Source organism: Tursiops truncatus, chromosome X (genome assembly GCF_011762595.2).
Source record: "Tursiops truncatus isolate mTurTru1 chromosome X, mTurTru1.mat.Y, whole genome shotgun sequence".
Lineage (NCBI taxonomy): Eukaryota > Metazoa > Chordata > Mammalia > Artiodactyla > Delphinidae > Tursiops > Tursiops truncatus.
The window spans coordinates 18,002,856-18,019,950 of NC_047055.1; the positions used below are offsets into that span (position 1 = coordinate 18,002,856).

Sequence of the window (17,095 nt, forward strand, 5' to 3'; positions counted from 1 at the left end):
TGGGTTTGGTAATAAATCCCTATTTATACAGTTCAGCCATTAGGGCTTACATGTAAGGGGATTTGGGGTCAATTTAATTCGACTGGCCACTGACTCAGGTTTCTGGGTGCATGCCTGAATCAAAAAGGGAGTGACATGCCTAAAATATAACCTAGGCTTCTGGGACCCTGGGGCTCTGTGGATCTGACACAAGGTTTACAAATAGAAAGTTAGCAGAGGGAAAGATATGTAAGAAGTACCAATTTTATCTAAAAATAGAAACTTAGTGTGTTTAACCCGAGTCCTTTGCTTCTGAATTCAAAGACTATGAAGGATGGCCGTTAAAACAAACTTTAACTTGGAAGAGCCAGCCATGCAAATTGCTGTGCCTGCAAATAATGAAAAGATTAAAAGAAGTTAGTCTGCTGGCCTAAACAATTTCCAATCAAGGCTTCCCTGCTGCGTAGCGGTTGGAATAAAAAATGGGGCAAAGCTGAGTTACAGTACCGTAAAGTGTACTTCTAATCCTGTTGTTTTTCGACCCTGGTGATAAGAAAGAAAGGAATGACTCTGGCATTTGCTGATGGAGACAAGGCAGATTTGCCAGATGATAAAAGTACCGTGTGTGTGCTTAATTATTTGTCAGGCACGGCTAAATAAAACACACCACAGAGGAAATCAGAACCATTAGCGAAGTCGAAGGCTAGTTTGCACGCGTTTCTTCGAAAAATGTCAAGTGGAAGAAATACCAGCAAAGAGAATCAACTTTCTTGGCTGTTTTATTTTCCCTTCTGCTTCTAGTCCGGAGATGTTTGGCGTTCTCCGGGTCGTTAGATCCGCCAAGAGTGGATCGAGTCCTCAGGCCGGGCTGGGGGCAGCTGAGACGCGGAGAGGCTTCCGCGAGGTCGGGGTGGGACTGTCCGCAGCATCAGCAGCAGGAACAGCAGCTGCGGGCAGCCGGGCGGAAAAAGGGAGGACGCCGGAGGTTCTGGGAGAGGCCCTTTGCCAAGGCCATAGCCCCGACCCGAAACCGTCCCCTGGCCGTCTCGCCCAGCAGGGCGCGGCCCCAGCGCCAGCCGGCTCGCCCCGGAGAGGTGGGACTTTCCCCACCGGAAGTGATCCCGTCCAGTCTCGGGGAACTGGGGCACCTCAACCAGTGTGTCAGGGAAACCCTTCCGGGTGTGTGCGGTGGGGGGGGGGGGGGTGGGGGGTGAGAAAAAAAAGAGGTGGGTTCGCCTGGAGTCCCAGCGGCCGCCGCCGCCGGACGGCCCCCGCCCCTTTTCCCTCTGCGAGCCGCAGCGCAGGGGCGGCGGTGAGACCAAGGAGCCGGCCGATGGCCATGGCCTTGGCGTGACAGAGCCTCCCGGGCGGCCGGGCGGGTGAGGACGGCAGGGTAAGCGGCGGCGGTGTTGGCGGCGGTGGCCGGGTCCGGGTGGGAGCCGGGGGCGGGGGGAGGGGAGGCGGCCGGCCAGGCCGCCCGGCTGGGGCGGGCGGGGGTCCGGCGGGTAACGCGCGCCCTCTCCCCGCCCCATCACAGGCCGGACGACGCCCGCGGGAGCCGCGGCCCAGAGACCCGTCCGGGCAGCAGAGACTGGAACAGAGCACATAGGCCCGGGCCGGCTCGGCGGCGCGAGCAGGAAGCGGGGTCCCTGGGCCCCTTTGTGTGAAGGGCGGGGGAGGGGTACGGGGCAGCCCCCGGCCGCAGGCTCCTCCGACGCCCGCCTTCCCGCGGGAGCCCCCGTCGGTCCTGCGGCGCCCACCCCTTCCCTCCGGGGGGCGCGCCTCGCCTCCCCCCCACTCCGGGCTGCTCCGGGCTCGCCCTCTCCCCACGCCCCCTGCCTGGGCTTCAGTTCCTATAGGAAGGGCATTACCATCCCATCCCCACCCACCCCGACACTTCGCTCTTTCCCCTCCCCCTCCTTTAACTTCCTCTTCTTCTCTCGTTGGGCCCTCGGCTGCTCTGCACTCTCCTCCCGGGTTCGCAGATTTCCGCCCACCTTCCGCCTCCCAGAGCCGCGCCGCAGCGAGCGGGGTGTAATTTTTCCCTCCCTCTGGTAGGAGTTGGGGAAGGTGAGACTCATGAGGGAATACAAGGTAGTGGTGTTAGGGAGCGGAGGGGTTGGCAAATCTGCCCTGACTGTGCAGTTTGTCACTGGGACTTTCATTGAGAAATATGACCCCACCATTGAAGATTTCTACCGCAAAGAGATCGAAGTGGACTCTTCCCCCTCCGTGCTGGAAATTCTGGACACCGCAGGAACTGAGCAGTTTGCCTCCATGAGAGATCTCTACATCAAAAACGGCCAAGGTTTCATCCTGGTTTATAGTCTGGTTAATCAACAGTCTTTTCAGGTAACCAAACCAAGTCTTGTAATTTGTTAGAAGGGGGTGTGGTAATCCTACATTTACTTCTGGTTTGCTTGCACCGTGCGTAAATGACTGTGTTTTGCTTTTGAAAGTTAGACATGGCGCATTTTTGAGGTTACTCCTGGCACGGAAAAGTATCGAGTTGTTTCTGTAGAGAAGACTAAAGTCTCAACCGTCAACAAATGTTTTAAAGTTATTTTTAAGTGAAAGAGAAGTGAAAAAGAAATGTCAGCTTGTGTATATTTAGCCTGGACAATATAGCCTTCTGAAGTTGCTTGTTCAAGTCAACAAGTCTTGGTTAATGTACTCAACAAAACAACATTTAAAAGATAATCTCGGGCAAATAGAGCACTTCAAAAGGAAAATTATTTGGAGCCGATTATCTGTTGCACAGATAACTCCTCTGCGTCTGCTTCCCCCCTCCCCCTCTCTGTTCTCAGCCAAGTCTCTCAGCCAGATTTATAAATCTTAGGGCTGCAAGATGAAGAACTCAAGACCTGCCTTCTAGGCATTTTACTTACTTGGAGCGTGTGAAGGGAAGTTACTAATTGAAAAGACTAGTACCTAGAATTAATAACGAACAAAAATCTAGAATGACTCTCCTTTTTTGCAGTTCATCCAAATCATTTCTGATAATATTGACAATATTTATAGAAAATATGTGGAACTGGGAACACTGAACAAGTGCAGATTTCTAACCCCCGGCCGGTGGCCGAACTGGAGGTGGTCCAATTTCTTCGGAAAATCTGTCGTGTCCTTCACTGGAAGACAGACTGGAGGTTTAACATTATTTTAAGAGATGCAATAAATGTTGCTATTTATTCCTTGAAAATAAATAACCTCATATTGACCCGTTATATTGACCTCCATTGATTTAGGAAATGGATATTTTTTTCTGCATTTAAAGGTGTGCACTAATGTTGCTTACATAAGAGACATTAAGTGCTTTAGCCAAGCCAATGTGCTAATTCCACTTTTCTTAGTATTTTAACTTAAAGTACTATAGTGAGCTTTTCCAGTAACCAGATATAGCAACTTCAGGATTTTTTTTTCTTTTAAAGGTAATAATAAATGAAACAACGCTACTGTGACCCAACTAAAGTTCATTTTATGTAGGCTTAAATTCCAAAGCATTACTATTATAAAAGCATTTTTCACCGGAAAGTACCAATGTGCTAAAGGTGCTATTTGACAGGCGTTTTCTTTCTAAAGGATCCTTGGGACATTTGTTATTCTATTAGCTGACTCTCTTGAGGCTGGCAGTCTTTTGAAGGGTTTTTCATAAGATATCCATTATAGCTACTTCTTTTATACACATAAATAAAGAGTGAAAAACTGCCATTATTTCAATGGAGACTGAAACTCTTTTAAGCCCAAATGCCGTAAATTTGGATTCTCAGCTGAACTTGTGTTTCCATAAGGACACAGGGAAAAGAAGCTTAACCTAGAAGACTGAATTGATATGTGATCAAACAAAATTGTTACAAATGTCAAATAACCGTATGTTTTTGTAAATTTTCAGTCCCTTGTTCTTCCTTCATCCTGCAAGTGAATACTGTGCACTGTAACTATTCAAATTAAACACGTGTTATATTTAAGTCAAATCTTTTAAGTTACAAAAAAATCCAAAAAACTAATGTTAGTATTAAATCTATAGCATGTCTTAAATCAGTACTACCGGCCCCCCCCAAAGTTCACCCTCCTAGAGAATTGTTAAGGCTCTTACCTTTTGTGATTAATTGTAATTACTTAGAAAAAGTAATACATGCGGGAGAAAATTCAAGTTGTAAACCCGAACATAGGCAAAGGAAAGTTTGACTTCTTCCCGCCCAGACTCCCCCCTGCATTGTCCCTCCCAGGAGCTGCTCACTAGTGTACCGTAATTTCTAACATTGAAGTATATTTTGAGGATAAAGGCATACCGTTACATTTAAAATGAAACATTGACATGTGTGAATCTGTTTTTAACTTTGGTCTTCTAGACACAAAGCAGTGTTTTTGTTCCCACCTAAAACACTTTCTCTCAAGCGCTCTTGCTAAATGGCTAGGAATGCATAGATGCTGCCATCCTGTGCTAGGATAACAGGTGTTATCAGGAGTGATGACAAGCCGGCAGGTTTAAGGACATGGCCAGACACCCTTTTGTACAAATGGATTCATCATATTTGGGAATTTGCTTTTCAAATCAGTATCGACTGAGGGAAAGAAGTGATTAAATGAGTCCTAAAGTTAGTGTGCAACCTATGTTTTATATTCTTGACAGAAATCCAGCAGGTGGAATCTGGAAATTATCTAGTTGCTACTTCAATGGAGAAAATGACATTTTCTCTATTTGGGTGTGTGGTTTTATTTTGGATTCAGCGTTCTCTACTTACTGAAGGATGACTTCTTGCAATATTGCAATATTTCTTTTATGGTTATGCAAATAGCATAATTTTTTTCCTTTCTCTTTGTGACTGTTTACATAGGATATCAAGCCAATGAGAGATCAGATTGTCAGAGTGAAGAGATATGAAAAAGTCCCACTGATCCTAGTAGGAAATAAAGTGGATCTGGAACCAGAAAGAGAGGTTATGTCTTCAGAAGGCAGAGCTCTGGCTCAAGAATGGGGCTGTCCTTTCATGGAGACATCGGCAAAAAGTAAATCAATGGTGGATGAACTTTTTGCCGAGATCGTCAGGCAAATGAACTATTCTTCCCTGCCCGAGAAGCAAGATCAGTGTTGTACAACTTGCGTTGTCCAGTAAAAAAAAGATAACCTCAATCGTGGCCATACCGAGCAGGTTAGTTGTTGATGGAACCTTATGTTTTTGGTCAAGTGGAACAGAAAGCTGGGTAATACTAATAATACACATTGTGCTACCTTAAATTTCTTTATTTTTAAAATAGTATTTCCCTTAGCGCAAAATAGTCAACATTCAGTGTAGAAAATTGAAAAAAATACAGATTAGTAAAATGAAGGTAAGAAATTGCCTGTATTCCCATCACCAAGATTTGTTTTTTAAAGCAACTTACTGTGCTTCTCTCTCTGGTAACATTCCTTTGGGGTGGGGTAAGTTAAAGGATGATACACCTTTCCCTGTTTTGGTGATGTAGCATCCAAAATGCATGGGAGAGCATCCAGTAATAATTTGAGAAGATGATTAGCTTTGTGTTTTCTATACTTTTCTTTTCTGGGCTGGAGAGCTGCTGTAATTGAAATCATCAATTTACTAATCACCCAAGTGCTAGATTTACAGGATGATTATTTAATCAAGTTAATCTGTACCTTTCACTGGAGGGACTTAAGTGACCTCTGATAATAATAAATTATAGTGCCACAATGTACCTTGACTTCATTATGAATATATGGTCCAGATGAGAATCTGGTGAAATCATCTGTGATGTGTTTAGAACGGACAGTCCCAAGCCTAGGAAAATAATGTATTCAGTTTAATAAATAATGGAGTTAATAAGAACAATAGTAAAATCTTCAAACCTTTCATTGGGCTAATAACTTAATAAAGGTTTTTTTAATGAATGTGTTTTTGGAAAAGTAAGGTTATATAAAATTTACTGAGCATTTAAAATGAGATTATTTTATTCATGTCATGATCTTTTAATCTAGATTGTAATTGGGCAGATAGTCTCACTTAGACAATAATACTTAGATTATAAGATAAGACAACAAATATCCTGGATGACTGAGAAACCACAGAAAATGCCAGACTAGCCTGACAATATCAGGAATGGAATTGATTGTTTTGAGCCAAGACTGACCTCAAGTCTAAGAGGCAGTGTTGCAAATGGCAACAGTCATTTCAGATTGCAGAGATGATTCCTAATCAAAGGTCTGGCTTTATATGTGCTCCCTGGAGAAAAGACTAACAGTCCCTAATTTATCTTTTCAGACAAGATCTTCTGTCAGCTGGTGTCATCTTTGAAAATGAAGGATGACAACAGTGCTTTATTCAAAATGCTTTCACTCATCAGTTTTTGAGCATACCAGAATGAGATGAAAACACATTTATTGTCTTATACCTAGCTCCATCTGTTATCATATAGTGTCACTGTGCAGACTGTAGCCCAGCATATGTTTTGTTGATAGCATCACACTTGCAATATAGTTTTTTGAGGCAGGAACAGGCCTATGTAGGTGATTGAGTCCAGGGTTCTTGATACCACAATGTCTCTTCTTAAATTGTAAGCCAGCTTCAAGTTTGAGCAAGTTCTGTGTGGTGTCGCATCTTTACCGTTATGCTCTACTTCTCTATCTGACACTTTTAACCAGGCAAATGACGTAAGTGTGTGCATTTTAGTTTTATCATCTTTATAAAAAATTAACCAGCTCCTGCAAAATGTTCCCAGTTTTTTTCTGTCATTAATGTAGACAGCTATAGGAAGGAAACTGAATAAAATTGGTCTCACATGTAGAGGGCCACTGTCTTATTCAAATTGGCAAATGAGTAATGTCTAGAGCTATTTTTAAAGATTTCTTATTCTGAGTTATTTCTGAGTTTATTTCATTTTGCAGCTTGTGTGATCTAAATTACTTTTAATCTGTTTGGTTACCTACACGAATGATTAAGTAGACTTTTTAATATCTCAAGGAAACTATGTTTATATTTTTTGTTAACTAAGGTACTGAAATCAGAAAATATTAATAACAATAATTGCTCGTTTTTATAATAATGGGTTAAGTTGCCTGTGTAGTTTTTGTTTGGTTTTTATAAGCAGAATACGCAATTGAAGGTGTGAGTCTTGAAATAAAATATCTAATCAGCTGGATTTCTGAAAATGTTATAGGGAGTCCCCTGACCAAGATCTTTTAGAACAAAGCACACTATACGCAGTGGGTTTTTTTGCTATCAAATAAAATTGAACTGATGTGCACAGGTATCTGTAATTGGAGGTCCATAAAGTTTGTGGTTGTGCTTGCTTACTATTTATTTGAAAAAATAGGTGATGGATTCTGAGTCCTGTAGCTTGAGTCATAGAGCTCTGAAGTCTACCAGTCCCAGATTCAGATTGAAGATCAAACTTTGACAAATAAAGGTGATTTGGGAAATGTTTGTCCTTAATATTTATAAGAGTACCTTGTCCAAATTAGAGATAGTAAGACTCAAGTGAGTCAGAAGAACTGTGATTGTTGTAAGTTGGTTTCTCTTAATTGAAAGGGAAAATATATTAATGTTCTAAGCATTACTGCTGATAATTCCTCACATTTATTTCTTACCACCCTTCAATTTGAGTCACCAGTCTGTTGCCCAACACCTGTTTATCTGCATGGCTCCCAGGATTGTTTCCTCACCTTTCACCCTCCCACTGGCAGTAATCTTACTGTAAGTCTGGAAGCAATGCCAGATTCCTTATGCACTGCTTTCGTGGCTGGTTTCCTTACTGACCTGAGGAGCCTGCCACCAACTGCTTTGAAGGACTTCGTTTACTATGCAGCAGAAGTATAATAGAAACCCAGGTCAGTGTTGCAGCCCTGTCTTGGTTTTATTAACTGTATCATCGTTCCCCTGTATTGGTGTAAATAGTTGACATTAGGCTGTTGTGAGATACTGTCGTTGAGAATGATGAGTGTTTTGTTAATAATCTCATAATACTATAAAAGAAGTAAATCACAGTGCTGTGGGGTTTCAGGGAAAGGAGAGACCACGTTCAGTTAGAGCAGGTTCTCAACATTCAGGACTCTTTGCTGTAGCGACCATCCTGTGCATTGCAGAATGTTTAGCAGCATCCCTAGCCTCGACCTACTAGATGCCAAGAGCATTCCCCCCGCCCCTCTGTCGTGGTGAACAGTAATATTTTCAGACATCGCCAGGTGTCTCCTGGGGGGCAAAATTGCCCCTGGTTAAGAACCACTGATTTAGAGGAACCGGGGAGCGGTAGCGTTTGAGTCAGGCCTTGAAGAATGGGTAGGATTTGAGTGGATGGGGGGAGGGGTAGAGGTGATTTCCAAACAGAGGGAATGCCAGAAAGAAAGAAAATAATATCCTAAAAATATTCTGTTAGGGAAGTACAGTAAAGTTATTCCTTAAATGTGATCATTTGGTAAATACTCTTTTGGCAAATAGAATTTTTTTAAAGATTATTTTTTCAAGGATTCCTGTATCTCAGTCCAGTATTGACAGAAATTAATATAATTATTTTTTTAAAAAAACAGGAATAAAAGAAGGTGTTCTTTACTACAGCTTGAAGGTCTCCTGCAGGATTTTATCCTATTTTTCTCCGTGTATTATGGACGGGTTCTCTCGACGAGAGTAAGTGGTGCATAAGAGTACCAAACACCGGGAATCAAACTGAAAGAACAAAGATCATTATTTATGTCAGCCTCAGTTCATTATATATGTCAGCCCGAAGAAAAAGGGAGATTCTTGATTCAAGACTAGTACATCATTTCACGTGGCGGCAGAATGCCCGGGATGTTAACAAAGGCTCCTGAAAGGCTGAACCATCTATGAATGTCATTTTAGTCTAGCTGGCCTTACTATTTCTAAACACAGTGGAATTGATTAGCATTTTCAGGTTTTTTTAAAATAAATAAATATGTGGAATCAGAATTGTTTCTAATCTTTTTTCCAGCTTTTAATTAGATATGATATGCCGGGGATTTAGCAGATGTGAGGGGGAAATCATGAAAATTAAATCACATTTTGTACTTTAAAATGCTGGCATTTTCATATCCAAGTTAAATATTAATCATGTCAGTAAAACACTGGGGTGGAATTCTATTGTTGAAGTTACAGTTTAGATAGATACTTCCTTTTTTCCCCCCTGCCCTATCTTGCTTATCACTTTGGAGAAGATAGCTTACTTTAAATGCTCGTTCGTCATCCAGTTCACATAGTGAGCCAGAATGGAGCCTGTGACACAGCGGCCCTGAGTGGAGGGGAGGAGAAAGCATTCCTTGGGGTAGTGTGCACCATATAGATCTGCAGTGGACCTGGGGGAAAAGGGAAGAACAGAGTTGCCTTGTCCTTTCTGCCCACTAATTCTCCCAGACCTTCACTGACCCCCACAAGGTTCATGGTTTAGGACTCTTCAGGGTGGATAGGTGCCTAGTTAGACCTGCTCTGGGTGTGGAGGTGTCTGTGATTAGAATGACTCTTTGTATATCTGTTCCCACTTTAACTGCTTCCTTTTAACCTCAAGATTAGGCTTTTATTGCAGAATAAAATACATTTGAGCCATTCACTTTTACTCTGTTACCTCTCTAGCTTAGAATGAGCCATCAGTAGAATTAACAAAAATTGCATCATGGAGTTGGAGAATTGCCACTGAGGAAGTATTCTAGCCATACTTCAGGAAAGATTCTCCTCGTGGGAGTACTTCTCAGTGGAATTCTAAAATCCAGAAGATAATATCACCAAGAAAAACTTAAATCCTGTCAGCTGTTGGAAAAACTTATCCTACTAAAAACATACTCCCAAATTCCTTTGATTAGCCACAGTCTTAGGAGTATGGGATTCAGAAAAAGCAATTTAGAGTTGAGGGAAGCAGTGCCCTACCTGGTTTAATTCAAAGCTAGCAGCTCGGATCAGATCATTGGGCTCACACTGCTTATTATCAGTGGGCATGACCATACTGTTTGAGATCTCAGAATTGAATTCATCATATTAATTTAAACTTAGAGATTTTAGGTCTAGGACGTAAGAAAAATAGCTTTTCCTTTTTACCCTGGGTTTACTGTAAACTTTTAGTGTGCATGTTCTCCTTAAAGCACGGTTCACCTTCCATTTGAGGATTCTATGCCATAGGTTCAGCTTCTGCTCTCTAATGGGTGACAGATGAGCACTTTTAATGATCCTATAGCTCTCTCACTCCACCCCCTAATAAGCTTCATGAGTGTTATGCAAATTACAATGGAGAAACAAGCAAGATATTTGACAAAAAACATAAACTCTATCAACAGAATTCTAGCCTAGTGCTTTGCTAATATAATTAATATTTAACTTGGATATGAAAATGCCAAGTAAAAACGGGAAAACGAAATTTCTTTTTTTAAAAGTTCCTTTGGTTAAGTCCCCAGAATATCATATGTATAAAACTGGAAAAAGTTAAAATTGATTATGGTTGCACATTTATATTTGCTAAAAAGAATGCTAGTAAATACCATTGTATTTAGAAATGCTAAATCCAGCTAAGCTAGAAAGGCATTCATAAACTGCTAAGCCTTTTAGGAGCCTTTGTTAATATCCCAGGCATTCTGCTGCCACGTGAAATGATGTGCTAGTCGTGAATCAAGAGTCTCCCTTTTTCTTCACGCTGACATAAATAATGATCTTTGTTCTTTCAGTTCTGTGTTTGGTACTCTCGTGTACCAATTTACCCCACTTGGGAGACCCTATTTCATAATTTCCTGAGCAAAAGGTTTGGACTGTTGTTTGGGATTTTTTTTTATTCTTTCCTAACAAAATCTAATTAGAAAAAAGTGGAAAAGTGAAACCAGTTAAGCAAGAATTTGAGCAGAAGCTTCCAGCGTTCAGATTTGTTGGGTGTCTTGCTGGAAACTTGAGAGTAAGGACGAGCATCACTTGGGTTCTATCTCACAAGTAGCATGTACTTTTGCAGTGTGTCTGGATGTGATATCCTGGGAGTTAAAAAGTATGACTTTGACCAGCTGCCTTTAAAACTTCTGGAATGTTTTTTAAATGAATAAGAGTTGTTAGTACACTGAAAATTTTGCTTTCATAGTGTGGAGCAGTAGCGTTTACATTTTGCATTCAGGGAACTTCTAATCTGAGAGAGACTGTACTTTTGGCTTCATGCAAGCTTTTGCCTCAGAATTTATTACTGCAGAGAATTAAAATTTATTACTCTCTGGAAAAGTAGTTGGTATTAATACTTTGTTTAATGGTATGCCTCATATTAATACTGTTGAATCTGACCCGGGATTTATCTATGTCTCTTGATTTCACTGGAGTATTGTCATCCTGTGGAATGTAGATAGACCAAGTATTAACCAGGTTTTTAGAGGGTGGGAAATAATGCATTTATCACATTTTATTTAATGTAGATTATGGTTAATAAGCTGGTATGTATTCTTAATGTTTATTTTGGCTAGAAATAATTACTACTTCCTCAATTTGATTTCAGAGAATGCCTGAACTATTAAATCATCCAAGTCTTCCCTACTTAAGAGACATATTCATATTTGGAAATCTTAAACTCTTTATAATTGCTTATTTTGAAAAATGTGGGTTAAAATTTATAGTCAAGGGCTTCCCTGGTGGCGCAGTGATTGAGAGCCCGCCTGCCGATGCAGGGGACACGGGTTCGTGCTCTGGTCCGGGAGGATCCCACGAGCCGCGGAGCGGCTGGGCCTGCGCGTCCAGAGCCTGTGCTCCGCAGCGGGAGAGGCCACAGCGGTGAGAGGCCCACGTACCGGAAAAAAAAAAAAATTAGAGTCAACTTACTAATTCATGTTAATTGACGAAAGTCTGATCTGAAAAAGAGTCCTCACAATGAACTGAGTATATAATGAAATACTGTTGTGTTCAAATAGGTATAAAAATTGAAATGAGGCCAAAAATTAAAAATATAAAGGTCTTTAATTTGGATATCAAAGGCACAATCCTGGTCTTTTCGAAATTTATAACGTAGTTGAGAAATGAAAAAGTTACCTGACGTTTGACATGTAAGGTGCTTTCACATAGTACCTTATGTGATGTTTACCACAACCCTGTCAGGAAAGAATTTTTATCCTTATTTTAATGATGAGGAAACTGGACTTGTCCAAGCTTAAATAACCAGTGTCCTAATTAACAACTTGCGTCAATGCAAAGAAAGTCTTAATTTTAATTGGAAGAAAAATTTTTCTTTAATAATTTCTGAAGAGGCAAACTTTTGTTCTGTTTTTCCTAATGTGTTTAGGTGGCAGAATTTCAATAATAATGAGAGACGTTCTTTAAAACTAATCATTTTTATGATATAGCTGCTAATAAAGAGTTCTCTCAGGCTCTTTGAACACTAATAGATGTGTAGCTGTCAAATGAAATTAAAATTTTGCATGTATAAACATTGGTAGAGCCCTAAGATGATCTTAAGTTGGTTTCACTTGGCATTGTTTCATAGTTGCTATTCTACTCTTTGTTTCTGGCTTTATTTAACAATTTTAATCTTTTACACTAAAAAATGTAATTCCATTCCCCTAGAAGCACTTTGGTGATCCAGCATATTTAAAAGACATTGTGTCTGAATGATAGATTTTTTTCCCCCTGGTATTAATTAGGAGGGCAGAAGTCTACCAATTCTAAGAGCAGAGACTGAGAAATCTCAATCATAGGAGAAGCTTTTATGGTTGGGAGGATGTACTGAAGAGGGCAGACCAGAGTGGGAAATTTGAACTACTGCTGTCACCTAGCATCTAACCCAAGTCGGGGTACCTAGTAGATGCTTGATAGCTAGACTTTGATTGAATTACATTCTCTTATTTTAAAATCTCAAAAAAAAAACCCTAACTTTTGAAGTTTTGCATATTGTCAAGTTAGTTCATAATCAGTATACATTTAATTCTAATACTATTTCCCAATAAAAACATGAAGAGATCAAAGTAGAAGTGACATTTGCCACTTTTACACTGTAAGATCTTTTAAACATGTAATAACATTTTTAATATTGTATACTTTATAAAATATAATATTTTTAAAAATAGAAGTTACAGTATATTACATCCAGTGCATCATTATAGTGTTGCTAAAATTTAATGATTCTTTTGGACCACAGAAAATTATTTTTGCTTAAATTTATGGGGAACACAGTGAAATTCCACTTTACGATTCTGGTACCATTTGCATGTGTATAGAGATCTGTTGTCAGTGTTTTCATTTTAAACTGTAATCTATATTTCTACATTTTAATGACATTTTAATCTTAATTGCAGATAAAACTCAGAGGAAATTTGCACAGATGCTGCTTTGGAGAACTTTACAACCTGGGTTGCAGAACTGAGCCTTGGTAAACCTGTCTCTATTACAGCATGTTGCCATACATCTAATTAAGTGCATAAGGTCTTTGGCCTTCAAGATCCATTGACCTTAAACAGGAATGCTTAGCACGTTTACCATATGTTTAAAATCTGTTCTTTATCAATCAGTCCTTTTGTAGCTTTCTAAGTTCTTATTGATGGCTAATATGCAAGAATTAATTTTTAATATTTTAATTGATTTCTTTAATCAGTTTCTCAACTTGTATTTATTAAATACTCAAACTCAGTATTACCTACTCAATGCCTTTTAAAAGAAAGTTATAATGGAGAAAAAATTGAGCCTTAAACAAATGGTTACTTCTGTATATTACCTCGCACCAGTGCTTCATTCTATTTGTAAAATCTTTCTCCTTTAAATGGTTGGTTAATACTTTGAGCCTTTGTTTACGTGTGGCAGTGTTGTAAAAAGAAACTAAAGATCACATTTTACCTGTATGGATGGAATATCCCTTTTCTTCAAGTGCAGTTTGTGATGTGTTTTTGTAATTAAAATGTTCTGAAAGTTACAATTGATATTTGAAATTGACTGTAGAGCATTTAGCTGAAGAGTTAAGTATTTGATTCCATTAGGTTTTCACATGTGTTAATCTCATTTACAGCATCAAATTGCAGCAGTAACATTTTCCTTTCTGTGAAGTTCTAAATTTAGTTATGACCTACTTAGCAATGCCTTTGAAGAGGGATATTGTATCCATGGTAAATTAATTGTATACCTAAACAGAGATAGCTCAGCTTTGCCTGTCAGGCTTGCAATTGACATCTAGTAGACTTCTGCACATGTAAAATTAAATTCAAATAAAATCATATACAGTTTCTAGTTCTTAATATTTGTCTTTCTGAGTAATAGTTTAAAGCAATATTTGTTAAAGTTTTCTTGCACTATCACAATTGCTTTTTAGTTATTTCTCAAGAAGCATGTTTGTAGTAGAGACAAAAATCTGTGTAACAGGAGGGAGGATAGCGCCAAGTCTCTGGGCGTTTTGTTTTTGTTTTTGTTTTTTTTGCAAATGTGCTTCTAATAGCCATTGCCTTCCATGTTGTTTACCTAATCAGCACATTTTGTCTGAATACTTGAACATTTTAACAGTAACACAGGTATAGAAGCAGAAAGAAAACTTATAAAGAGTAATCTTGTGGTTCAGTTTTAACATCATGACGAGCGCTTTTTCTAGCAATGATTTAAAAATTTTGTAAGTTTGACAGTATTTTGTTGTTGGGTTTTTATTTGGTTTTAGTTGTGTGCTTTTAATTTGCAGAAGTTAATAACTGCAGCTCACCTACTGCACCAAAGTTCTCGATTTTAGGAGCCCAGCTTTAGTCATTTGAACATGCTTCTAAATAAAACAAAACAAAAAAAACCAAAACTATACTTTTGATCTATAATAATAGCTCAATAACTTTGTCAAGGAAAGCTCTAATATATGCAGTGATGGTTTTTGGAAGGGTGTGGCAATTTTAAATTTATATTGTGTGTGATGTTCAAATAAAGTGTTATCTACATTCATGTGATTTATTGGTCAGCATGACCATTAATTATTGCGTAGAAATTAATTAAACTTTGATTTCCTTTTTTAAAATCGTGTTGCATTTGATTCCTGATCAAATTCCCTCAAAGTGAACTCTTGATTTTAGATTTTGAATTTTATGGTGAGATTGTAAGGGTGGAGGCAATTGAAACTTTGTTTCTTATTTATAAACTGCTTGAAATGAATACCTAATTTAAGTTTGCACTTTAACACCAAACTTAAAACCAAACACTCAGTTCAAAGTAGGTTAGGTGATTGTGGTTCATCTTTATTAGCTTTGTGAAATTCTAAAGGAATCAAATAATTCATAATTTAAATTTTCTGCAGATGGATTTTTTTTTAATACAGTGTTTCTTTCCTATGGATAGTTCTCATTCTCTTGCTCTCTCTCGCTCTCTCTGTCACTGACCTCAGCAGCAAGTTTAACTTGAATTCACTTAGGATCACAGGAATCAGGGGAAAGTGATTTAAAGGTGGTTTCTCCAGCACATTTTAAGAAAAGGGACCAAAAGTTATTTTAGCTTCCTCAATAGATTGCATGTCAAGTTGCTTATTAGGATAATAAATTAATATTAAATGCAATATATGTCTCGTCTTTACTATGGCATCTGTTTAGGAGTTGTTCAAATCACTGCAGTAGGGCTCTGCGAATAAAATCATGTAACCTATTATCATGGATCTAATGTACTGTAACTTTATCAATGAAAGGTAAAAAATCTCGAATAACAAGTACAAACATTGAACAATGACCTATAAAGATTTGTAAAAGTAAAATTTTTCCAATAGATTTCATTCTTGTCATTTTGTAAGACGACCCTGCAGTCCACCTGTTTGTAACTTTTTTAATAAAATAGACATCTGTATTACTGAGGTTGTTTTCTTGAATTATTTGGTGTTTTACTACTTGTTATTTGCTAGCTTGTAAATCTCATAACTCAAAGTCATTACTTTTTATCAAAATGATAATGTGTATTGCAGTACATGTTTAGACAAGTTAAACGTTCACTTGTGTCCTTAGTCACCATTCTGGCATATATGGGGAAAAACTGAGATATATCCTAAAATGTAATATTTAATCAATTGAATAACTTATAAATAAATTAGAAATTAGAAATAATGGGTAAAAAAGTATAATGTATATGACTTGTCCCAAATGGAGAAAGTGGCCCAGCTACAAATCTGGCTGGGAATTGTCCATGTGTAGGACTTTCCAGATGATATTAAGCAATATAATTAAATTCTGAAATAATGAATTAAGAAAATTCAACACAATTATCACTTTGTTTTGTCCAGTGAAAGGTTTTGCCAATCACTTTAATTCACTGCTTAACCTAGTGTTTTTAAATTGTTGAACAGAATAGATGTTTTAATCTCAATGTTCTTTAAAGCCACATGTTTTCTTCGAAGTTGGACAGTTCTGTCTGTCCAAATGTATTATGAACTGGACTTTTTTAATTGTAAAAAATGGGCAGATTTATATACCTGTGTCATAACATACAGAAGATATTATGTTGTTTATTACCATCGATTATCAGTCTTTAGTTGGGCTCTAAATACCCCATATATGCCATACTAGATGCTGTCCTTCAAGTCCAAAAGCCCTTTTCTACAAGGAAGGCTCTCATGACTTCAGAGCCCTCCCCCTTTTTTTCTACCGAAGGAATAGCATCCCTCATCCAGCAAGGTCAACATTTTTAACCAAGTGAAAAGCAGAGAGAGAGGGTGGAGTAGGGTAAACGCCTGATGAGCCATATCAGTAGGGTACTCTGTCACAGCCAGGTCACCTTTATATCTTCACCTTTTCTGCCCTTTTCATGTTCTCATCTGGGGAGAAGATTCATCCTCCAGGACATAGCCGCTTGTGTGGGTCAATATCCAAAGCTGTAAGACTTCTCGTTCAGATTTAAAACAGGGACAGTTTTTAGATAGGCTCCTGCTTTCACATATACTTATCTCATTTGAACCTTACAGCTATCTGGTGTTTTGGACTTTATCGTCCCCAATTTGTTGTTGATGAAACCAAAGCTCAGGAAAGTTGTGACTTAAGATCATAAAGGCAAAGTCAAATGATTAAAATGTTGAGGAGGGTACTTTGGGACAAGGCTTAAAATTAATTCATCATTGGGTAGTGTCAAATATGTGCTGTTAAAATTATAAGCTCATGGAAACAACACAAAAGACACACAGCAAGAAATAACTGTTTTGAGTCAGTGTGACAGTTCATATGTAACAAAATACTATGCGTCCT

At 38.8% G+C, this 17,095-nt stretch overlaps 1 protein-coding gene across 4 annotated transcripts; it reads left to right on the forward strand.

The window, feature by feature from the left end:
* The first annotated feature begins 2,058 nt into the window (after positions 1–2,058).
* On the forward strand, positions 2,059–15,713 carry RAP2C (RAP2C, member of RAS oncogene family). Of its 4 annotated transcripts, none has more exons than XR_002173012.3 (4): positions 2,059–2,331; positions 4,815–5,129; positions 6,237–7,801; positions 13,217–15,713. XR_002173012.3 is itself a non-coding variant. In XM_019919022.3 (3 exons), the coding sequence occupies exons 1-2, from the start codon at positions 2,059–2,061 to the stop codon at positions 5,091–5,093; spliced, it is 552 nt and encodes a 183-aa protein (XP_019774581.1). In that variant the 3' UTR covers positions 5,094–5,129; positions 13,217–15,713. The 4 variants fall into 4 exon arrangements, 2 of the variants coding, with proteins under 2 accessions (XP_019774581.1, XP_019774582.1); XR_012329256.1 differs by having other exon boundaries at positions 6,237–7,380; XM_019919022.3 differs by lacking the exon at positions 6,237–7,801.
* Positions 15,714–17,095: the final 1,382 nt, after the last annotated feature.